Source organism: Petaurus breviceps, unplaced genomic scaffold (assembly GCF_028583685.1).
Source record: "Petaurus breviceps papuanus isolate PSGF00001 unplaced genomic scaffold, PetGlider_PUasm1.0 80, whole genome shotgun sequence".
Lineage (NCBI taxonomy): Eukaryota > Metazoa > Chordata > Mammalia > Diprotodontia > Petauridae > Petaurus > Petaurus breviceps.
This window is the reverse complement of record NW_027186540.1, coordinates 10831961-10855157: the sequence shown is the minus strand read 5'-3', so window position 1 is coordinate 10855157 and position 23197 is coordinate 10831961. Positions and strand designations below refer to the sequence as shown.

Genomic DNA, 23197 nt, shown 5'->3' with positions numbered 1-23197 from the left:
CTGATGATATCATGCATCAGGTACACTTGACCAACATAGACACCTTACCATTATGATTAAAATTCATAGCTACCCACAAAGGCAAAATGTCTATATTATTAAGAGATACAGATGCAGCATGTAGATATTATTTTTTTTTCCAGAAATTAACTTGTAGCAAGTCTTCCTAATAGGTCATTTTCCCTTTGAAATTAAACCACATTGTCTTTTAATTGGAAACTTCTGGTAACTAAAAGGGAATGGTCACTCTTTATGAGTTGAGAGAAATATAATCTTGCCATGACACAAACGAGCTAATCACACTTTAACACTGGTAGCTCCATTGTTAATATCCATGGAATGACATTAATGGGAAACATGGCAAGATGATACTAACCAGACAGCAGGAGGAAAAAAAAATTACACTAAAGGAATGAAGCAACATCATCATAAATTAGCCATGTCTTTTTTTGCTATTAGTACATATTAAATACCCTTCTGGTTGTATATAATATCCATGCAGCTCAATATTACTGATCTTCACAAATACATTTTAAAATAAAATAAAGCATGCCAAGAACAAATTGTCTTGTAACTTCAGACTCTGAGTTAGTAGAAACTTGTTAGGGAAAAAAAAAAGAATACGTCTTGGGGTTAATTTTTCCTGGCACATATCTCCTGCTTTTTGAGAGGATCTCACAATGACTTCAAAAGAAATTCTGTGAATGGGGAGGTGTTAGGGGGAAATAACGGAGGCTAAGATAGTTCATCTGAGCAGACATTTGATCTTTGGTCTCATATTTCTTTTATATTATAGACGTTAACAGAAATTGGGGTTCAAAGTAGTGGTTTCAGTTAGCATCTTAATCCATGTAGTAAAATATTTTAAGTGATTTATTATAAATGTAATATTAAATATCAGTATTAGCCAGTTAGATTCAATTTGCATCTTCATGTATTCAAACAAGTAAATTTCAATGAAAGAAAGTGAAGAAAATTTGTTAGTTTCTCTTGAGTTTCCATCTGTTCCTTTTATATGGTTATACTTGGTGTATATTCTCTTCTGGTTCTGCTTTTTTTGTTTTCTTTATTTCTTAAATGTCTTTTCATATTTATTCATGTTATTTTCTCAATTCTAGCACCTTTTACCTCTTGATTATTTCCTATTTATTTTGTATATTTTTATTTGCATGTTGCCTCCCCACCCCTCTTAGATTAGAAGGGCAGGGACTTTCTTTTGCTTTTTTGGGTGGCATCCTTAGCACTTAGCACAGTGCCTAGAACATAGTAGGTGCTTAATTGATTTGATTGTTTATTTATTGATTGATTTAACACACTGAATTTAATTGCATTATAATTCCAATCAATGTACAATTTCGTCCAACTATACCGTTATTGTTTCACTTAATCTCATAATTGGAATTCACCGAGGTACGTAGTATGAGATGTAGCTCTAAATCAGTTTGCTAATGGATAGACCACAAAATATTTCTTAAACATACTTGTTAAATAATGACACATTTCTTTCCATTAAAAAATCTATGTATTCATCAAACACTAATACCATATATACATTTGGTTGAATTTCTGGTATTAGTACTCTCTCTTTTTTTTTCCATTTCAGTCTATCCAAAAAAAATGACATAGTAAGCTAGTAGGTTTTTCTTATCAATTGATTTTCTTTTATGGATCATTGTATCAAACTCTTTTTAGTGATGATAAATTGCATGGAAATGGATGAGACTGGCAAAATGTCATTCACAAAAGGCAGCAGCTGGAGAATATCATTAGCTCCAGGGCCTCCTTCTTGATCCATATACCATGGCAATAGCAAACACCTTAACTGATTATTAAGTTCCCTTGTTTTATTGCTCCATCTAAATTAGTAATAAGAGGGTTAAATGAAGTTGGATAGATTATATTTTCCAAGGATTTAGTATGATTTTGACACATGCTTCAGATACTTAATAGCTGTTTTGTTCCTGGGAAAGTCCTTCGATCTTTGTCTCATTTTCCTCAACTATAAAATGGAAATCATAATAGCACCTACCTTCCAGAGTTATTGTGGATCAAGAGATAATATTTTTGTAAAGTGCTTAGCATATGCCTGACATATCACAGGTGCTGTATAAGTTCTAGCTATTATTATTATTATCATTACCTTATTTTGCCTTTAAGGTAGCATTTACTTGCAAATGCTTTTTCATAGTTAACAATAAGTACAGTAGAATATTGGATTTACTACAGAAAACCTTAAACAAGCTGAGGACATTTAAGGAAGAGAACTGGGAGTATAACAAACATTTAGAATGGAAAAGGTTTCTAAAGATTTTCATGATAAAATCTTATATTTGGCCTCTAAATTTATATAAGGAAGTAGAAAGACATCTATACATAACTAAAAATTTAAAAAACAGATGTAGGGAGCAGGGAGAACTGCTGAACTAAACAAATAAAGAGAAACTCTTAAGGGTCATCCAATTTTAAGAACATTGAGACTATAAAACTATGCATACCCTTTTACCCAGCAAATACTTAATCCCAATTGCTTTAAAAAAAATCTTGAGCTTTATTATTACTAAAAATAGATGATTGAGAGGATATTAACATCTACTAACTCATATGCCTTCTTCCAAACTCTAAAATATTTTTTTATAAAAATGGTCAATGTACTTGTGAAGGACATCCTGGTTGAACATACATGGGAAAGAGATTTCCTTAAACAATATTCTACAAAGGTCCGTATTTTCACAATTGTAAACTTTACTGAAAGGTAAAGTGAATACAAGACCCCAAAGTGTTCACTGTTTGTTGTCTTATTTTGCATTTTCCATATATGTTGCATTATTATTTATACAGTTTTATGAAGAAATCCCTTGGTATTTTCTGTGGCATTGCATTAAATATGGAGATTAGTTTGGTGAGAACTGTCATATTCTTATATTTATCTGACCCTTATATGAATATTCAATATCTTACCAATTATCTAGATCTTCCTTTGATTTAGTTATTCTAGACAAATATTTTATGGCTTTCCTTTCTATCACGAATGGTGTTCCTTTTTTAATTATTAAAAAAACTCTTAATAATAGGAATGTGAACATTCTTGGAGTTAATCTTTGTTGTATGGTCTTGGTAAATTAACTTATTGTCTCCATTAATTTTTTGGTTGAAACATTTTGAGTTTTTGGATACACTATCATACCATCTGCAAATAATTGTATTTTGACCTTGTTTCCAATCTTAATCTGTCACATATATTTTACATTGTTTAATTGCCAGAATTTATAATAATACACCAGATGAAAGTACAGTATGTGACAATATGTTGAGGATGGATATGTGTAAAAAACAAACCTTAATTCATACAATAATAAACAAAATATGTCAAGAAATTGAGAGCAAAGTAGTTCAGAAGGGTAAAATATTATCCAAGAAAATAATTAAGGATTGGCAAGGAGTGATTAATATGTGCAAAATAAAGCATTTCAAAATGACTAAGTTAAATAATAACAAAAATAACATAAAATACACAGGACAAAGCTGTCCCTAAGACAGTCACAAATGCTAGGATCAAGGTAAAAACACCTAACATTATGCTCTAATTTGATAGATAGAGGGCAAGGGTGAAAAGGAAGAAGGGAAGCATTTATACAACACCTTCTGTGTGCCGGGCACTGTGTTATGTGCTTTACAAATATTATCTGATTTAATCTTCATAGCAACTCTGTTACTATGCCCATTTTACAGGTGAGGAAACTGAGGCAAAGAGAGGTTAAGTGACTTGCCCAGGGTCACATAACTACACCTTTTTTTTTGAGGTAATAATCACTCAGGTCTTCTTGACTCCAGGCACAGCACCATCTAGTGGAAAATCCACAAGCCTGAAAGTCAGAAGACCTTAGTTCTAATTTCATTGTTGTCATTAATTAACTGACTGACTCTTCAGTTCACCTAAACTATATGTGCATCATTTTATGCTACTATGAAATGAAACTTTATACTACCGTAAAAATAAATACCCAACCTGCCTCACTGGGCAGGTCAGAAGTATTGATGGGGACAGGAAAGGAAAAAAAAAAGTAAAAGTTACCACTGCACTTTATAAAATATAATTAAGAAACATTACTTGGAACATACCTGGTTGTAGTGAAGACTCCATATACTACAGGATTTCTTTCATCTTTTGTGGGAAGTAAAAAAATATCCTCTATAAAAGAAGAAAAAATACGTCCAAGATTTAGTAGGCTTACTTTCAAAGTTGCAAAAATATTAAAACTTCAGAGATATTTTAGCTAAGAATATGAAGCATGAAACAAGATTAAAATAAGCATGTATATTATATATATGCATGTGTGTATATACATACATATACATATATTATACACACACATAATTATAATCAAGCAATCGAGTGCTAAGCAATGATTATATTGACAAGTGAAACATAATAAATGATTGGGTGATTCAAAAGAGCATTCTATTATCATTCTGAAAATAGCGAATGTATCAGTTTGGTGTGAGCATAATTTTGACAATAATTTAATAGAGTTAGCATATAAAAATATATATGCAATATGCCTTCCAACTTTTTAAAAAGCTACAAATGGATGAATATGTTATAGGGAATTGCCAGAGCCTGAGTCCATTTTTTAAAGTTTAGAAGCTTCTAAACCTTAAAATGAACTCGGACTTTGGGGATACCACCGCATGTGACTACATAAGAGAAACTAAACATTCTTGGTCAATGTTGTAATCAAGTAAGACAAAGTTCATGGGATCATAGATTTAATGCCAAAAGGGACCTACAGGTCATCTAGACTAGAGGTTCCCAAACTTATTTGACCCACTGATCCCTTTTCAAAAAAAAAAAATACTCAGCACTCCCCTGGAAATGTACTTTCTTTAACTGTTAATGCTTTTTTAAAAATAAATTTGCATAATTTCAAAAATATATAGAATTTTTTTAAAGTGAAATCTTAAATTCAATCCAAGGAAGGTCATTAGTACTACGCTGTTAGAAAAGTGGCCAATAGGGAATGGTATTTTGCTGCTATTGCAACTCATAATTCTACTGAGTTGTTAAGGGTGATTTGATTGATTGAAGTTGAGACTTGATACTAGATGAAATACACAGTCAACAAAGCATTTTGAGATCAATTTGGGGAAGGGGAGAGATCAAAACTGGGCAGGGAACATTAAGCTTCCCTTTATCCTCAACTGAAGACCCTTGAATCCAGGGAGTACAAATATCTGGGCTTACCTCCTACTCTACCACGGAAAGACCCAGTTCACAGAAGATCCTGTAAAGAACTTGGCTTAAAGTTAAGTTTAAGGTCATTCTGGCACCTTTGCTAAGTTATCACCCTTTTTCTCCTCTAAGTCTGTGGTAATTCATACAGAAACCAAAGAAAATGCTTTTCAGAGACAGGATGATGATTTACTGAGTAAAACAAAAAGGCATTTCTTTGGTGGCAATGCATGTTGCACATGTGCATATTGCTGAGTAGGAAATATCAATTACTTGTAGAATAGGGAATGAGTCATCTGGAAAGAAAATATGGAACTTGTTCCTCTAACTAGGCATATTCTTTTGGAAGGATAAAAATTAATAAGACAGAAAGAAAGCAAATCCACATGACTTACGAAGCTCATCAAAATGAGTGTCTGCTCCATCATTGCCAGGAATTGAGCAAATCAGTCTGGCCTTGAGAAAAGTTGTCCATTTGTTTATCAAACTACGTTGCCCTCCCACATCGTTCTGGAAAAGACAAGAGAAGAAAGAAAATGGGGGAAAGGTTATCCAAAGTGATGGTGGTATTACCAGCTAAAACCATGTATCTTTCCAAGGTCTTATCTATAAGTGTTATAGATTATCTACAAGTGTTGAATCTATACATTAACTTCTTGGACTAAGGAAGCTCAAAATATGGGAAAGCTGCTAAAAAAAAACAAAAGAGCTCAATTCCTCAAAAATAAAATGATTTTTTCATGATGAAAGGTGAGATGCCTAAATCTATAGAATCTAATGTCTCAGAAGAGATCTTATTTTGTTGTTCTTGTTTAGTCATTTTGCTTATGTCTGTCTCCTTGGATAATAGCAACTAAATATTATTTAGAACTATATCTCCTTATATACTTGACTACATAGCCCTTTTTAAATTCACTATCTTACTATAACTTAATATGCATTTTAGGAATTTTAAAAGCACATGTAGGAAACAACAAATAATTTTACTGGATATTTTTATTGTTTGATTATGATTCTTTGAATACTATGCGTGAATGAAGTGACTGAATGCCTTTTATGAAAACTTTAATTAAAAAAAAAAGAAATTAAGTAGATATTGTAATTACAGCAATCAACAATTTGGCCTAAAAGCTTTAAAATTTATATAACTATATAATTGGAATGATTTCTCCATTTCTTGATCTAACATGGAAAAAAGTTGAAGGTACTTTACTTTGGGTAAATAATCTCATGTCATTTACTAGAATAAGAATGATTACTTATGCTATTTTTCTCCAAGTGACTTGTACATTAATGAAGCCATGAATGTCTTCATAGGATGAATCCTGTACAACTACTTCTATCCCTAGTGGAACCTGCTTCAGTTAGAAAGCTTTTTTTTTTTCAAATCTCAAGTGGGAATAACCAGGGAGACTCCAGTCTCCTTGTATAATTCACAATCAAATCCACTCAATTCGAGAAAAGAAAAGAAAAACAACTTCAAAAGTCAAGAAGTAGCTAAAATCTGAAGATTTTCTGTTGTTAACAAAAGGGATACACACATATATGTGTACATAAATAGAAATAAAAATCTTTTCAGAGTAATATAGAAACTGAAATTTTATATCCCTGTTTTTGGAGTACTGCAAGTAAGCTTTTTCATTCTCAACATAGAACTTGATTATGCCTCTTTGCAACCTCCACCCACTAATCTGAGACAAAACCCTCCTCCTCAAATCAAGTCTTTCCAAATAGTCATGACAGTAATTATAGATTGTGTATGCTTCAGCTATATACATATACATATATATACACATAGGTGTATATACACATAGATATACATGTGGTTATATATTCATATATGGTTATGTATTAGGTGAATATATACACACATTATGCAACATAATTGTGTATATATGTGAATATATTGTATATGTGGTATGATATATTCTTATATATCATATATCAAATATATGAATGTATGCACATATTCAGATAGAAAAGAAAGATAGATACATAAATAAATACTATCATCACCATTTGGAAAGATTTGATTTGAGGAGGAGGGTTTTGTATTAGAATAGTGGTTGAATTTGCAGAGAGACATAATTAAACTCCATTTAAAGAAAAATTTCTAAAAATTAGAAGAGTCAAAAAGTAGAATAGTATATATGCATGTGTATACACACATATGCATATATATATATACATATATACATCATATAAATTATATATATGGTATCCCCAAAATCTTAACTTTAATAAGCTTTAATTGTTTAATAGATTAAACAGCTTAAAAATTCACTATCTTTTTTGGACTCTGCATGTGTGCAATGTATTTGAATATGGGGTGTGTGTGTGTATGTGTATGCATGTGCACCCTGCAAGAATTTTTTTTAAGAAAGTACACATGAATGATGTGAAAAAGATTCAGAGTATACAAGGAAATACATAAGGATACAACAGCAATACAAAATACAGTTTATTTTATTTAAATCCCTTGAATAAATTTACAAATGACATGTTAATCATAAAAAGGAATCACATTTTAAAACATTCATTAAATAATATTTATATTATTTTATTATATTATAATATATAGTATATTATGATACTTATAATAAAAATGCTTTCTTTCCAAATGCTGTCCTTTTTCTATTTGTAAATAGGGCACTGGGCTTATAATAAAGAAGGAGAGTTCAAATCCTGCCTTGGACAATAACTTGCTATATGATTCTGGGGAAAGAACTTAGCCTCTTTGTCTTCACTTTCTTCATCTATAAAATAAGAGAACTGAGCTTGATAATTTTGAAAATCCTTTATGTTTTTTAAGTAAATGATACTATGACCATAAGTTAGTATTTATTTAGTACCCAAAACAGCAGTGAATATTCCACTGACATTAAAAAACAATTATGAATAACTAACTTGAACACATTTAATTTTGAAAGTCTAACAAATGCCAATATGCTTCAGTGGATGAAAGACCCCTTAAAATATATTCTTATTTGTGCACCCAAATACCACCCTAGCCCTTTTATCTTCCTTCATCCTTGGGAAAAGGGGAAAAAAATCAACTAAAATTGCAGGACAAAGATGAAAGCAGCCAGCTGTCAGATGGGAAACAAGTGTAGTTTCTGGTGTAACGATTCTCAGGAATGGATTATATGTGTTTAATGACTGAATGGTAACTCTTAGACATATCCAGAAGCCTGACCTCTAAGGTCAAAGTTCAATTCACAGGGAGTTATATTTCTCTTGTAAAGTAGTGTCAGTTGACCAACTCTGTTGACCATAACTTAGGCCCCCTCTACTTCTGTTTGCCCTTCCTCACTGACTTCCCTATAGAACTTTGAGCCCAATGCAGTGAGAAGTGACCAGTTTTGTACTTAACTGACACCTCTCTGCCTACTTCTGTGAAGTTTTAAAGAGCACACTAGTTCACACTAACATAATGGATTGATTAGGGAGATGTCAAAATTAACAGCTATTTAGTCACTGGCCACTTCTGTATGTCTCCACTCTATTTATCACTGCCTTTTTTGTTGACCAGAATGCCAGAAGATTTGACTTTCTGGGGGCAAGAAGATACCAACAACAGTAAACAGGAGAACTGCAAGGTAAACAAGCCTGACCCCTTGGTATGCATTCAGAATCTTTTTAATGCCTCAAAGTCCTCTGGATTGGCTCATATTACATATTAAGAAGTTTTACTCACCCCTTTTAATTGATTTAGGATCACAGAATCTTTCAATCAATCACTGACTCACCTTTTGATTCACAGAGGCTAAAGGTAATAATATATCTTAAATGCTTAAAAAGTGCCTTCTCTTTCAGCAAATGCAAACCTATATAAATCTGGCCTGGGCATACAGAAAAGCTCAAGTACTGTCATACAATGATCTTTTATGTTCTGTCTTTTGACCTTTGAGTCACAGTTCAAGGTTCATCTGTTGCACTGGGTCAGACTGTATACCATCATTTTCAAGGATCTCTCAGCACTTTATAAATATTCTTATCTGCATCTAGTAGACTGTGAAACATTATGTAGTAACTTTGAACATATAAGAAGTTACTTTCTTCCCTTCTACCTCCAATTATGGGGTCCTTTAGTTCTATTAGTTCATAAGGCTTTTGGTGCTATCAGTATGAACTATGGTGATTAAAAGGGCACTCTAATATTCCTAATAACATTCCTATGATCCTAATAACATAGTTAAAGCTTCTAGGCTGCTATAATTATTGTAAAGATGCCAGTGGATATCTCAACCTCAATATGTCCAGGACTCATTTTATTAAAGTCCTAAAATTTCCCTATTACTTTTGAGGACATGACAGTTCTCCTAGTCACCAAGGTTTGAAAACTCAGCGCCATGCTTAATTCCTCACTTGCAGTTACCCAATATATACAATCTGTTGCCAAATCTTGTCATTTCTGTGCCCATACCATTTCTCTTATACTATTCTCTTTCTCTTCACTCACAACCCAAATTCTGGCTCTGATCACCTCTGCCCTGGATTGTAATAGCCTTATTTCTCCATAGTGCCTTCTATCCTCCATTCAGATGCCAAGGTGATTTTTTTCCCTCTAAATCATAGATCCTACTCTATGAGGTCCCTATCATGACTACAATTAACTATAAAATAAACTCTTTTGTTTGGAGTTTAAAGCCTGGCCTCTTTCCACCTTTTCGTTAGCTTATTTGTTAATTCCCTCTACATACTTTATGACCCAGTAACTATTGTCTGCTTATAGAACCTTAAACATGACATTTCATCTCCCATATTAATGCCTTTGTACCTGACACCTGGAACACTCTGACTCTTGACCTCTCCCTCATAGCTTTCCTGGCTTCTTTCATGACTCAGAGCAAATCCCACCTTCTACACAAAACCTTTTACAATCACTTCTTCTCCCTGAGGCCCCCCCCCCCATCTGCTAATGTCTTCCCCTTTTGAAATGCCTTCCAGCTATGAAACTACATGGAATGTATCTAGTTATTTACATGTTGTCACTCCATTAAAATATAAGTTCCTTGAAGGCAGAATCTAGCCTCTTTAAAAAAAAAAAATTTCTAGCATTTAAATATGCTTAGAATTTTTTTTTTAATTGTGAACCAAAGGAGAGTTTAATTAGTCATCTCAGGAGTGGTCCCTGAGGCCTAGACACAGTTCCTCCTGCTCTTCTCCATCTATCCTATCTCCAAGGTGGGGTCTCTTTCTCTCCTAAGACCATATACACTTTTGACTAACTTATTCAATGCTCATTGGTGCTAGGCAGCTAACAAGCAATACAGGAATTTGTGTCTTTTCTGAGTTGTTATGAACACTTTATTGTGTTGCTTTGAAAAAAAAAAGAAGTCAAAATTCATATGCAGGTAAATAAAAGTATTTTGAAGGCTACATACTTCTTAAAAATTATTAATGACATTTTAAATTTAGTACCTTCTCTAAAACCAAGGAGTTTAAAATAAATTTCAGGAAGCATGACATCCTAAAAATTTGAAAAAATCTTTTAATTCACTAATCCCAGGTGAACTAAACACTGGCTTCTTTGGGGATGTTGCCATAAATGTATCAAACTACTTTGCCCATGAGTTCAATATGGAATTTTTAAAAATCAACTTTTAAGTGTATGTATCCAATTATGATTTTAATGGATAAATCAAAACATACTTTACTAATACTGTTTTCAGAATCCCATATGTATGAAACAAAGCACATTTATCTTTATTAATTAAAATATTTTTAATAGCCTACATTTCCCAACATAGTCACCTTCCCAGAAAACTATACTTTATAACAAAGAATAAAACAAGAAGAAAATTAAAAAAAACAACAACAACAGTTTACTCAAAACAATTAATACATTGCAAAAATCTGCCAGGTACTGTAGTATTCCATACCTAGAGTCTATCTACTGCCGCTTCAAAGAACGGAGAAAAATAAAGGTAGTCTTCCCATATCTTTCTCAGAAGGCCAAGTTTGGCCAATAAAATTTTATCACATCCAGTTTCAATTTTGTTGTTGTTGCACAATTTTGTTTAAAGTTACACAACTGTATCTAGTCACATAGGCCAAGATATAAAGAAATAAATTAGTTGAGTAAAGAAAACAGATAATAATCATTAGAGAAAAAAGCAGAGTTCAAAATACATTTATTTTCATAGGAGACTTTTAAGGATGTGATTATCTGTTTGTCTGTCTCTGTCTCTCTCTCTCTCTCTGTCTCTCTCTCTGTCTCTCTCTCTCTGTCTCTGTCTCTCTGTCTCTCTCTCTCTCTCTCTCTCTCTCTCTCTCTCTCTCTCTCTCTCTTTCTCTTACCTTCTCTCTCCTCTCCCTCTCTCCTCTCTCTTACAGGAATTGAAAGTACACAGTCAGGATAGATTTTTCAAAATATAAAAAAATGCTCACTTGTGTCTTTTTTTCACAACCTGGTAAGGATTCAGAGATGAATGTTTGGGATTTACAGTTGGCAAATTATAAAGCAAACAGCAGAAATGAAGACCATGTTTTCCTAACAACTTACAAAATCTGCAGATGGTTAGTAACCAGGATTTGGGTAACACAGTACACTCCAGAATTTCCAAATCTGGCAGATTAAAACAAAGTTAAAGATTCAGCATGTTAAACAATCACTTTCAGGTAAAACTAAAGACAAAAAAAAAAAGCAAACATAAATCCCTAAGCTTTAGAATTCCCCAGACAGGAAAACAGATGGCAGCCGAGCAAACACACATCTGTAACTTTGAGGGCTCTAAATCTCTCATTTGGGTTTAAGTGACACACGGAAAGCAAGCACAAACCCCACAACTTGGTGAAAAATCAATCAATATGGAAAAGTGTCACAGGACTAAGAAACAACAATCCTGAAAGGTAGTGATTGTCATACAAGGACAGTATATCAAATCCGGCCATTTGAATGTAACTGAAGCTCCCAGCTATTAATTAGACCCCCAGGCAAGTTATGTGGAAGGCCCATCCAACTGAATTCCTGGCATGAACAAAAGGAAATACTGCAAAACAAAGAGGAGAATTGGCATAACCTTCTGGGCTCTGGAATCTCTGTAGCAAATGTAACCTAATGGATTAATCCTCCCAAAACAAATAGAATCTGAAGCAATTAAAAACAAGGAGGAGGTGGAAAGTTAAGAGCAAAAACTTCCCCGAAGTGATTTATATTACCATCTCTGTAATATGAAGCGCAACTAAAAAAAAAAAAAACAACCAAAAACTATCTGTAGAGATAAAAGTAATGGTATGTAAAAGTGCTTAATTTAAAAAGGTAAATATATTTAAAATATATTGTTTTATGCCTTTGCCGCTTTATTTATTTAGCTTTTAGTATTTTGTTACAAAGTTCTGCATATGTTTTCCAGGTGAATATGGATGAGATCATACAAAGAGGATTTGGCAACTGATTATAAGGGAGGGGTTACGAAAAGGAGTCCAAGAAATGTCAGAGGTATTTGAGGTTGAGTGACTTAACTGTTGGGATGCTCAATTAAAAATTATTGTCAAATGACCAATGAGTTGATATGCAATGGGAGGAATTAAATATCAGTAACAAAGTTCTTGGTATAAATGAAACAAGAAGAAAAAAGGAAATTGCAACTAAACTTCTCCTTGGAGAAAAACAACAACAACAAAAAAAATTGTTGAAGCTGCTTCTATCATGTGTCCAGAGGCAATAAGAAACATAATTTCCTGGGACACTATGTCAATTGGTTTTGCAGTTCTTATGACAAGAATTTTCCATAATACTACCATGAAGATTATGGTAGCACATACTTCTACATCTGTTGCACAGGATAAGGAAGGGGAGAAATAATACAAAGAACTCTATACAATTCTCTGAATTAAATAAACATATGTTTTAATACTTAGTGACTTCAGTGCAAAGGTAGGCATAAGGAAGAATTGTGAAAAAATATGACTCAGGTTTCCAAAATGAAAGAATTCAAAGGCTTATAGACTACATGGAAGCCTCAATTTTATAGACTATGAATGCTTTCTTCAGTAAGTGAGGCAGGTGGTGCTAGACATGGTAAATACCAAATATATAATTTAAAATGAAATGACTATATCATAAGAGGGAGGAAATGACTGGTAACCAATGTGGGAGTGATTTCTTCCACTGATCTCATATGCTCCCATGGGTTCAATTATTTTCTATTTGGAAATGACTCCCAGATCTATGTATCAAGCCTCGGTCTCCCTCATGAGCATCACCAACTGACTAATGAACATTTCCAAATGGATCTCTTGTGCATCTCAAACTCAACATTTTCCAAATAAATCCCATATTTCCCTCCAAACTCTTCCCTTTTCCTAACTTCTCTATTTCTTTTATGGATACTACCAGCTTGTAGTCATCTCAATTTTAAATATTAGAGTCAGTCCAGATTCTTCCTCACCCTCAAATCTAAATAACTATCAACTTTTTTCATACTACCTCTGCACTTATCTCTTGCCCATCTCTTTTCTCTACTTATATCCACCTCCCCACTTTAGGCCCTCATTAAATCTCATCTATATTATTTCAAGAGTCTCTTCCATGGTTTCTCTGCATCAAGACTCTCTCTGGTAAACAAAGCTGTCAAATGGATAGCCTTAAAGCACAGGTCTGACCAAATCACCCCAAGGCTCAAAAAAGTCTCTGTGTCTTTATAGCTATGCTATGTTAAAGTACAAGTTTGGAATTTACTTTTTCATAATCTGGCTCCTGCTGACCTTTCCAGCACATTACATATTTGTGGTAGGAGTGGTGCCTGTCTTATTTAGGCTGAACTGATTTCTCTTGAAGGGGACAGGGAGTTCATTCTTAAGCTTATCATTGGTTTGGCTTTTTTGTTGCCTGAAGCATAAAAGGTTTAACCTATGAGGAGTTGGTGTCAGAAGTTTTGGCACATTCCCCCTACACTGTGGAGTTGCCTTTTTGACCAAGAATGGCTGTTGCCCTGGAGAATGCAGAAGTCAAAGGGAATGATGTTTTATCTGAATTGTATCCTTTTAAATATTACCTTAAGTAACATTGCTTTTTATTTGATTTTATGTTTTGTGAATGTCTTACTGAATTCAAATCCCAGAAGTGAATCACTCATAGGTCTGAGTTACATGTGGTCCAGAATAACATTCCTTCCCTTTATATACTCTGGGTTCCAGTAAGACTAACCTATTTTACCTTTTCTCTTCTAGAGAATGTTCTTTCTTCTTTCTTTTTAGCAAGTTATCCTCTAGGCCTAGTATATACTTCTTCCTGTCTCCCACTTAGACTCTCCAGCTCCTTTTAAAACTCAGGTCACTAAAGATTCCATCCCTACATGAGGCCTTTCCTGATCTCCCTCCTACTAGTAACACCCCAAAACCCCTGCTGAAGTGCTTCATATTTCCTTTGTATATACTTATGTGTATGCACATGTTGTTTTCCTCAATAGAACATAAGTTCCTTAAGGACAGGGGCTGTCAGCTTTTTAATTCCCTGTATCTTATCTAGTGCTTGGAATACAGTACTTAATTAATGCTTATTGATTGAGGGGCCTGATTTCCTGATAAGCTCTCTGTATATAATCAAACCACTGACTTGTTAGAACAAAATTCAAAATCAATACCAAGTTAAATTTAAAATATTGGGTGGTTAGGAGGTACAATGGGAAGAGTGCCAGGCCTGAAGTCAGGAAGACTAATCTTCCTGAGTTCAAATCCAGTCTCAGACACTTACTACCTGTGTGACCCTGGGTATATCACTTAACCCTGCTTCTCTCAGTTTTTTCATCTATAAAATGAGAAGGAGAAGGAAATGGCAAATCATTACAGGACTTTGCCAAGGAAACCCCAAATGAGGTCATAGAGAGTATGATATGACTGAACAAGAAAAATTAAAAATTAGAAGATCAGAAGTGCAATTAAATAAGTTTCAACTTGATCTGAAGCTGTTGATAATAAAAATGGCAAATAAAAAAAATCACTGCTATAATTATGATTTCCTAGGGAAATTTATCTAATCAATCATCACAGCAAAAAGATTAAAAAAAGCCCTGAAGTTAGCAAATACTCATTGATCTCCTTATTAAATGAAGAGATATAGCAACTAAGGGGAGCTCCAGTTTAAAATAGAAATTAGTTTGCTAAATCTTATGATAGAAGATAGTAGATTATATGCAATTCTACCACATGCACCAAAAACAAACAAACCAAAAAGATATGGACAGAAAGCCAGCTAGCAGAATCTATTAAGGTACACTGTCCCGAGAATGCAAAAATAACTATGAAAAAAGTATAACAGAGATTTTAAAAAATGGGAAAAAATGTGTCAGGATTTCTAGAACAAATCCCTTTTTTTCCATCAGTAATACTGGAATCATCATATTTGGATTCTAATACCAGATTTTTACATGAATTAAATGTAGAAATGTCACTTAAGGAAACAAAGAGGAAGAACAGGTGGACTGAACTAAATATACAAAAGGAGATCCTTTGGAACTGAAAGTGACAGTTTTGAAATTCTTGAGAGATTAATTCTCAACAGAACCGAAGTAAAGGGGAACACCCAACATTTGGGGGAGAAAAAATGCAGATGCTATTTCTGCTGGGAAAAAAATGATGAAGAAAAAAGATTACTAACATAACCTTTATGTCTACTTTCTCATATCTACAAATATGTATGGAAATTATCTACACATGTCTTGAGAACAACCTTGATGAAAGTCAAAGAAGAGAATATGTTTTTACAAATGATATTTCAAAACAGTCCATTTTCCAACAGAAATACATTAGTGAACAGTGCAGAGAATACCTGTTCCCACCATACTTATGGTTTGTTGATCATAAAAAGTAAATCTGTCAATAAAAAATGTCTCTCTTCTCTTAAAGCCTCTCTTCTAACAAGCTGGTCTCACACATACATCAACACAGAGAAGAGTCTTGGAAAAATGCAACAACAAAACTACCTTTATTTGTCCATTTTCTGAGTATGTTTATCAAGTGAGTCATAAAGTGGTGCTTGCCACTGTTATGGAAGATGTCCAACAGTGTCCAAATGAAAAACAGACTTTCTTTAGACTGTGAGATATTTTAAGATACTTCTCTTTGCAGGTGGCTTTGTGATGACTGTGTTAAACCCTAGGACATTTCAGGACCTTCTAAATTCAATTGGTAGTTACTTCAAAGAACTTGGAGTATCAGGAAAAAAAAAAACCCTAAGTGAATGAAGAAAACCTACTGCTCAGGTTGCAATATGCAGTTAGTTCAATATTCTATAGAATATAAGCATCAGTATAAGCAATCCTGGGTAGTCATTGCAGATGGCCAGTAAACTGGACCCAGAATTGAATGGGAGGAAGAAAGTGAAGCTAGACTGTACTTAGGAAACTTAGTAGTGCTTTTAAACTCCAAATTCCTCCATAGAAAGTCTGATCCTTTTAATATCAATATTCTTCCAATATTTAACCCATAGGAAGTATGAAACACTACCGTTGCTAAGGAACAAAATGTAGGTCACCCAAAAGGCAATGGAAAATGTATAGTAGTGTAGTTGTTTTAGCATTGTTACCAATGAAGCGTGGAATAACAGTAATATTAAAGGTATCATCCAAAGAGAGGCATAACAGTAATTTAAATTGGGCCTGTTATGTGGCAAGAACAAAGGATCACAGAACCACAGTTCGTGAACTGCAGAGGTGTCCAGGTAACGTCAAGAGAAATGTCTATCTCACAGTGAGTATATACCCTGCAAAGGACAAATAGGGGGGAAGAGACTAGATTGTACTAGATGAGAAAGGATGGATGGATTGCAATCTAAATTATGGGAAGAAGTACCCACATCAATAAGATCACAAATGCATTGTAGGGTGCCAATACTTATTAATACAAATATATGTGCATCACACTTTTATTCAAAACATAGAGATGTTCAAAAATGAATAAATCTTTTAAAACAATTTACTTTAAAAAATATTTATCAAGATTTCTTGAATCTGGAACTGATTCCAGAGAAAACAATTAGGAAAAAATAGGCAACTTTTTAATATTTTTAACATTAACATGCATTTTTTGAGTATAAATTTAACATAAATTTTCTCTTCATTTAGTGTTTTCACTACTGTATAAACATAATAGAATGAAAGAATAAGAAAATCTGACTACAAATGCCATTTAATATTGGACAAAATGAATTTGAGCATTTTGTTTTACTAACTGAAAGGCATAATACTAATGGCCAAATTCAGTAGTAACATATTAATAACATTGTATATATATAATATATATATATACATATATAATAGTATAACATTTTTGATTATTCAGATAAATTGGAAATGAAAAATATCAATAGTATTTTGTGATTTTTAAATCATATGCTAGCTTAAAAGCCTGAAAGTATCCCTATAATTAATATATTAATTCTATTTTTCTACATAAATATTTGATTATCCTGGCAATAAGAAAATTGATTTTTAAAATTTATATAATTGTTACAATTTATTGATATAGGTTGAATGATCTGTTATCAGACTAGTACAATAGATTCTTTTTCTCAGTCTACTATAGTCTAGAGAAGCGGTATTAGGCAAAAAGTTAAGACTACTTGGAATCAGGAAGGCCTAGGTTTAAGTCCAATTATTAACACATACTGCCTTCCTGACCTTGAGCAAGTCAACATTTTAGTGACCCAGTTAACTCTTTAAGACACTAAGTTGCAAAGCAGTTTCTAATCTGTATTGGAGGAATGTTTTTCCTCTCTGAGAATTCCTTACTTACTCCAAGGAAATCACAGGCAACATTTAGGAAAAAAATAGATTGGACTAGATGCCTGACGATATTCCTTCCGGCAGTGGAATTCTGTGATCCAGCTTATGCTTTATCAATTAAATTCTCTAAAGCAGAATTTTAGTTAGGGTGGCTACATTTGTAGAAAATACAGTAATCATGCATCTTTTTTTTTGAACTGAGAATTGCTTCATTAGAAACTGAATAAAGCATCTGGAATCTTCAATGTCTATCAATCCAGACAAGAAAGCTTTGTAGACAAGCTCAAATAGCTTTAAAAGTTTTCTGTTTGACAGAAAAAAAGCCTCCAGTTCTAAGCAAACATACCTAACACCTGCCACAATTTATCACTAAATCATTAAAGTTAAAAAGACAGCTAAAGTGCATTGAAATTAAAGGAATGCAAAGACAATACATATAACCTAACATTCAGTACTCAAAAGCTGAACTAAGAATGTAATTTATGAGAAATTCCTGTATTCTTAAGAGAAGGTTGTTGAAGTGAGTTGAGAAAAGAGATATACTTAGCGTCCCCAAAACAAAGCAGTACAAACAATTCCACCTAGGTTTTGCATGTACTCTGTGTGTGTGTTTGTATGTTATTCTAAGAAAAGTCAGTTCATCCATCAAATCTTATTTGATCTCACAATTCGGTGGTTTTTGTCCTTCAGACAAGTACAAGTCAAAATCTAGCTGTGTGGTCTCTTTTCTCAGTAGCAAAAAAGATTCATTGTTCATTGAGACATACATTACCCTTTTTTTCCCCAGTTTTATTTTACTCTGAATAAACCAACATTTGAGACATGCAGGATTAAGAATTTAGTACCTACTTTTCAGAAACCACTTGGATTTTTTAACCTAATAATCCAAAAATTGTGATAAAGTAGCTTGCTGTGCCTCTGCAACTGGTCTCAGACATAAAAAGACCTGGGTTCAAGTCCTTTTTTGGATGTACTGTGTGACTGTGGGAAAATGATTGATTTCTCAATTCTCTAGACCAGGCATATCAAACACATGGCCCATGTTGGCGGAGGCTCACAGCACTCCCCAGTGTGGCCTCTTTCAGATTAAAATGCACTCTGGAAATACTTAACAACATAAATAGAATATGATTTATTTAATATTAATTATTATAATTAATTATTATTAATATAATAGAATATGATAATAACACCTGGCCATGTAACCTTGAGCAAGTTACTTAACCCCAATTGCTTAAAAAAAAAACCTAATTCAACAAGTAACACACAGAGATCTTTCTATGCAGATGAGGGACCCCCATTTCTATTTGAGTTTGACACCACCACTATTAAGAGATTATCTAAGGAAGTTATGGAAACAGTGGCTCTCCTGCACTGGTAGGAGGAGTTACTTCACCTGAAAGTTCCCTACATGGAGTTCCTAATCTTGTGTAAAAGTTTAAGAAAAAGAACATCAAAAAATAATTCCACCCCTGAATCTATTTTATAGCATCTGAACCAGTAAAGAAAATCTTATTTATTAAACTGAAAAGAATCCATCAATTAACATATCTTAAGTGCCTATATATATGTCAGGCACTGTGCTAAGCTCTGGGGATCCTGAACCTGGGATTTTACTGGAATAAAAAAACTCTCTAATGAGGAATTTTTTTTTCCTTCAATGTAGATTGGCACCTCCATTGCAGTTTCTAATCTTAGAGACCCACCCAGACTAAAGGGAGCGTAAATTATTTGCCCTAGGGCACCCAGTTCATATTTGTCAGAAGCAAGATTTAAGCTCTGGTGTCCCTGGCTTTTGGAGCCATCACTCTATACATTATGTCATGAATGATTCTTATTAATTTAAAATGACTCCTTTGAAAAAATCTATTGGCCAAATCAATAGCTAAGAATTGAAAACCAGAGTTTCTGTAAATGTACAGTTGTCTGGTAAATACTGAATCTTTCACCTGAAAGTTATTAGGCTCTTTCAAGTTCTTCCAATTGGTTGTAAATTGAATATGTCTGTGAAATATTAAAACAAGATGTATGTTTTAACATTGAAGAGTATATTGGAGATTACCTTCTTAAACACTCACCCTTCCTCATTTGACAAATGAAAAAATAATCAGACTTTCCTAAGGTCACTGGCTACTTAGCCACCTAGTTAATGGCAGAGCCAATACTAGAATCCAGGTCTTTAGGCCAGAAATCCAGAGTTCTTTCCACTTCATAAAGCTGCTTCCTGATATATGTAAATAAATGTCAATCTAAAGTACTAATTTAAAGAATATTTAAGCATACTTTAGTAAAGAAACAGTCTTCTAATATCTCTAAGTCAACAGCTGATTCTCTCTGGGCAATCAGCTTCAATTAAGAATGCTATAATTTCTTAGATTCTGAAAGAGTCAGGATCCTTTGTTGAGATTCTGTCCCCTAAGGGAGACAGGATCTGTGGGCCAGGCAATAGTGGCCAATGTGTACTAGGTAAAGAATGATCTGTGCTGACTAGCTGGCTTCAATCAAAGACAGTTTTCATTAGAGCTTTCAGTTCAATGCTGGTAAGTATTCCTGTCCCTCAAAGTGCCCAGATGCCTCAGGGCACAGATTTGAGATAAAGGATACAATGGCTCTAGGGAAAGAAAATAAAAAAGTTTGTAGAAGAACAAAAGAAGGTCCCTTCTAAGAGGGCTTATTAACTTTAAAACATCACTTGTTAACAACTTAATTTATGCTAGGGATCTATATTTTACCCGAGCTAATGACAATAAGATATGCTAAAAAAAAAAAAGTTTGAACTACTGAAGCCAAATACATGTCCATGAGAGATTTATTCTTTCCATAAAATTATTGAAATGGAGCAGGAAAAGAATTTTATAGTGTTCTAAATTTCCTATGACATTCATCTAATTCATAACCTTAAAAAGACTAACTTTAGCAGAGACTAAAAACAATCCTATGTTCTGTCCCATTTTTTTCTCAAAACTTGGATCTGTATTAAGGATGCAAAAACCCTTCATTTTCATATTACACTTATAATTCAGTATATTTTTTTCTTCATTGCATTCATCAATCAATCAAGCAACAACTATTTATTAAGCCCCTTACAATGTGCCAGTTATTAAGTTAAAAAAATAAAGGGGAAACAAAGAAAAAGTTAAAATAGTTCCTTTCCTCAAGAAGCTTACATTCTAATGAAAACATGTTTATAGGCAGGGTTTTGATGAAATCTGAAATTGATTTGCTTCAGACTTGAATCTCAGGTACTCTTTATAAATTGCAATTAATGTATTAGGCACTTAGAGGACTGATAAGTAGAAAAGGCTGGTGCAACAAAGAATAATTAATGAAGGTAGTGACTTCTAGAGTTCTCTTATATACAAGCTCAGGAATCAGTTTAAGCACCCGGCGAATGAGTTTCAAAATTTAAGTTAATTTTCTTCTGCTGGGTCTCAATGATTTCTCAGCTTGTGAGATTTGTGTAGGTTGCTAGGCTCAGTAAGTGAAAAAAAGCAAAGCCTTTTTTCTTTCTTTCAGTGCAAGAAGGAAACGAAATGTTACTTATGAACAACATAAGCTGCTTCAAATAAGCAAATTTATTACATCTTACCTTACAAACCCTTCCAACTCGAGATAACATAGTCTTATCAGAGGTACTGCCTTCTTGAGATGATTCACGAAAGAAGAAATATATTTTATCATCATCTTGGTTGTATGTATCCGGTATGGGAAAAGTTCCAATAAATTTTGCTCCTATAAAGAGAATGAAAAAGGTAGGGAACAAACATTTAATAAGTACCTACTCTGTGCCAAGCACATTACTAATTGCTTTACAAATACATCATTTGAGAGTAATATAGACTATAAAAAATATGGGAAGGATTCAACATGGAAAATATCTTCTGAAAGAAAAGCCATCTAACTGTCAATTATTGGAGGCTTGTATGATCTAATAATGATCTTGAAAACATTCTGAGAAGACATTAAAATTTTCAACAGATTGTCAAAGGGGTCCATGACAAGATAGATTGCCCCAGGTTTGCAAAGTCTCATAGTGGAATGTCGCCCAAAAGGGCATGGAAAGGGCTCATGGGAGGTATATTTGTTGCCTCTTCAAGGAGGAAACACACAAGAAAAGCACCAAAAAGAAGTGTGGCTGCTACACATGCTAAACCTTCTTAGAACCACAGTGGAAAGGTCAGTGGCCAGGGGACACCAAAGGTGGATGAGCAGCCTTGGAAAGGGCTCAGCAAACCCTCACACCAGACACCCCCTACGGGAGGCAGCGCACAAGACTACCTGCAGGATTCTACAAGTCACAAAACATCATGAGATCACCTATAGTGAATAATGCAGCCAGATGTTGAAATGTGCAAAGGTCTTAAGGGATAATAAAACATTGGGATAAATTCCAGGATGGTCACAGTTACTTCAAGGGATGTCTATTAAATTTCTCTCTAGATGATCTCATCTACTTCTTTAATGATTAGGTTATTTAGATAACCTTTCTCATGCTTATTCAAAAACTATTTTTTAATTTATATCTTTCTCATCATGTTGTCTCTTTTATTTTTTTTACCCCTAGGAACTTTGTGAACATGATTCTTCTGTAGGAGAAATTATAAAATAAGTATTTGATCTTCTTCTTAAACATGTCTTGTTATATGCATTACAGCAAAATAGCTATAAAACACTACCATGGTGATGACAGAAATAATAGCCTAACACATATGTGCTATTATATAATTTCATCATATTAAAGAAATATTCTGCCTACAGTATTTATAGCAGTGTTATCTGAGAATGATTTTATAATATAATTTGACATCAGATATTAGCTATGGGCTTGCTGCAACATTTGAGCTAGTATCCTTAACAATTTAATGTACTCTGAATCCTAAATAATACACATTATAAAATTGGGGCATATTAAATCACATAAATTTTAGCACCATGAATTTTGATTTTCACTCAAGTTGTTCTCTTTGGAATTCATAATCATATTGTATTGTTAAAATATTGTGTAAAGGGGGCAGCTAGGTGGTGCAGTGAATAGAGCACTGGTCCTGGAGTCAGGAAGACCTGAATTCAAATCTAACCTCAGAAACTTACTAGCTATGAGACCCTGGGCAAACCATTCATTCAACTTCTGTTTCCCTAGGTTTCCTCAACTGTAAAATGGGAATGAAGACAATAGGTACCTCCCAGGGTTATTATAAGGATCAAATGAGATAATATTTGTTAAAGCCATTAGTACAGT

General features: G+C 33.5%; 1 protein-coding gene across 9 annotated transcripts in view; it reads right to left on the bottom strand.

Moving 5' to 3' along the window:
• The window catches only part of LOC138176017 (semaphorin-3D), a 252885-nt gene that overhangs the window by 54771 nt on the left and 174917 nt on the right, over positions 1-23197 (bottom strand). For all 9 annotated transcript variants that reach the window (XM_069106724.1, XM_069106723.1, XM_069106719.1 and 6 more), the window contains 3 exons: positions 21548-21690; positions 5626-5740; positions 4120-4189 (listed from right to left, as the gene is read on the bottom strand). In XM_069106724.1, the coding sequence (XP_068962825.1) occupies positions 4120-4189; positions 5626-5740; positions 21548-21690 (328 nt within the window). The remainder of the gene's footprint in view (positions 1-4119; positions 4190-5625; positions 5741-21547; positions 21691-23197) is intronic.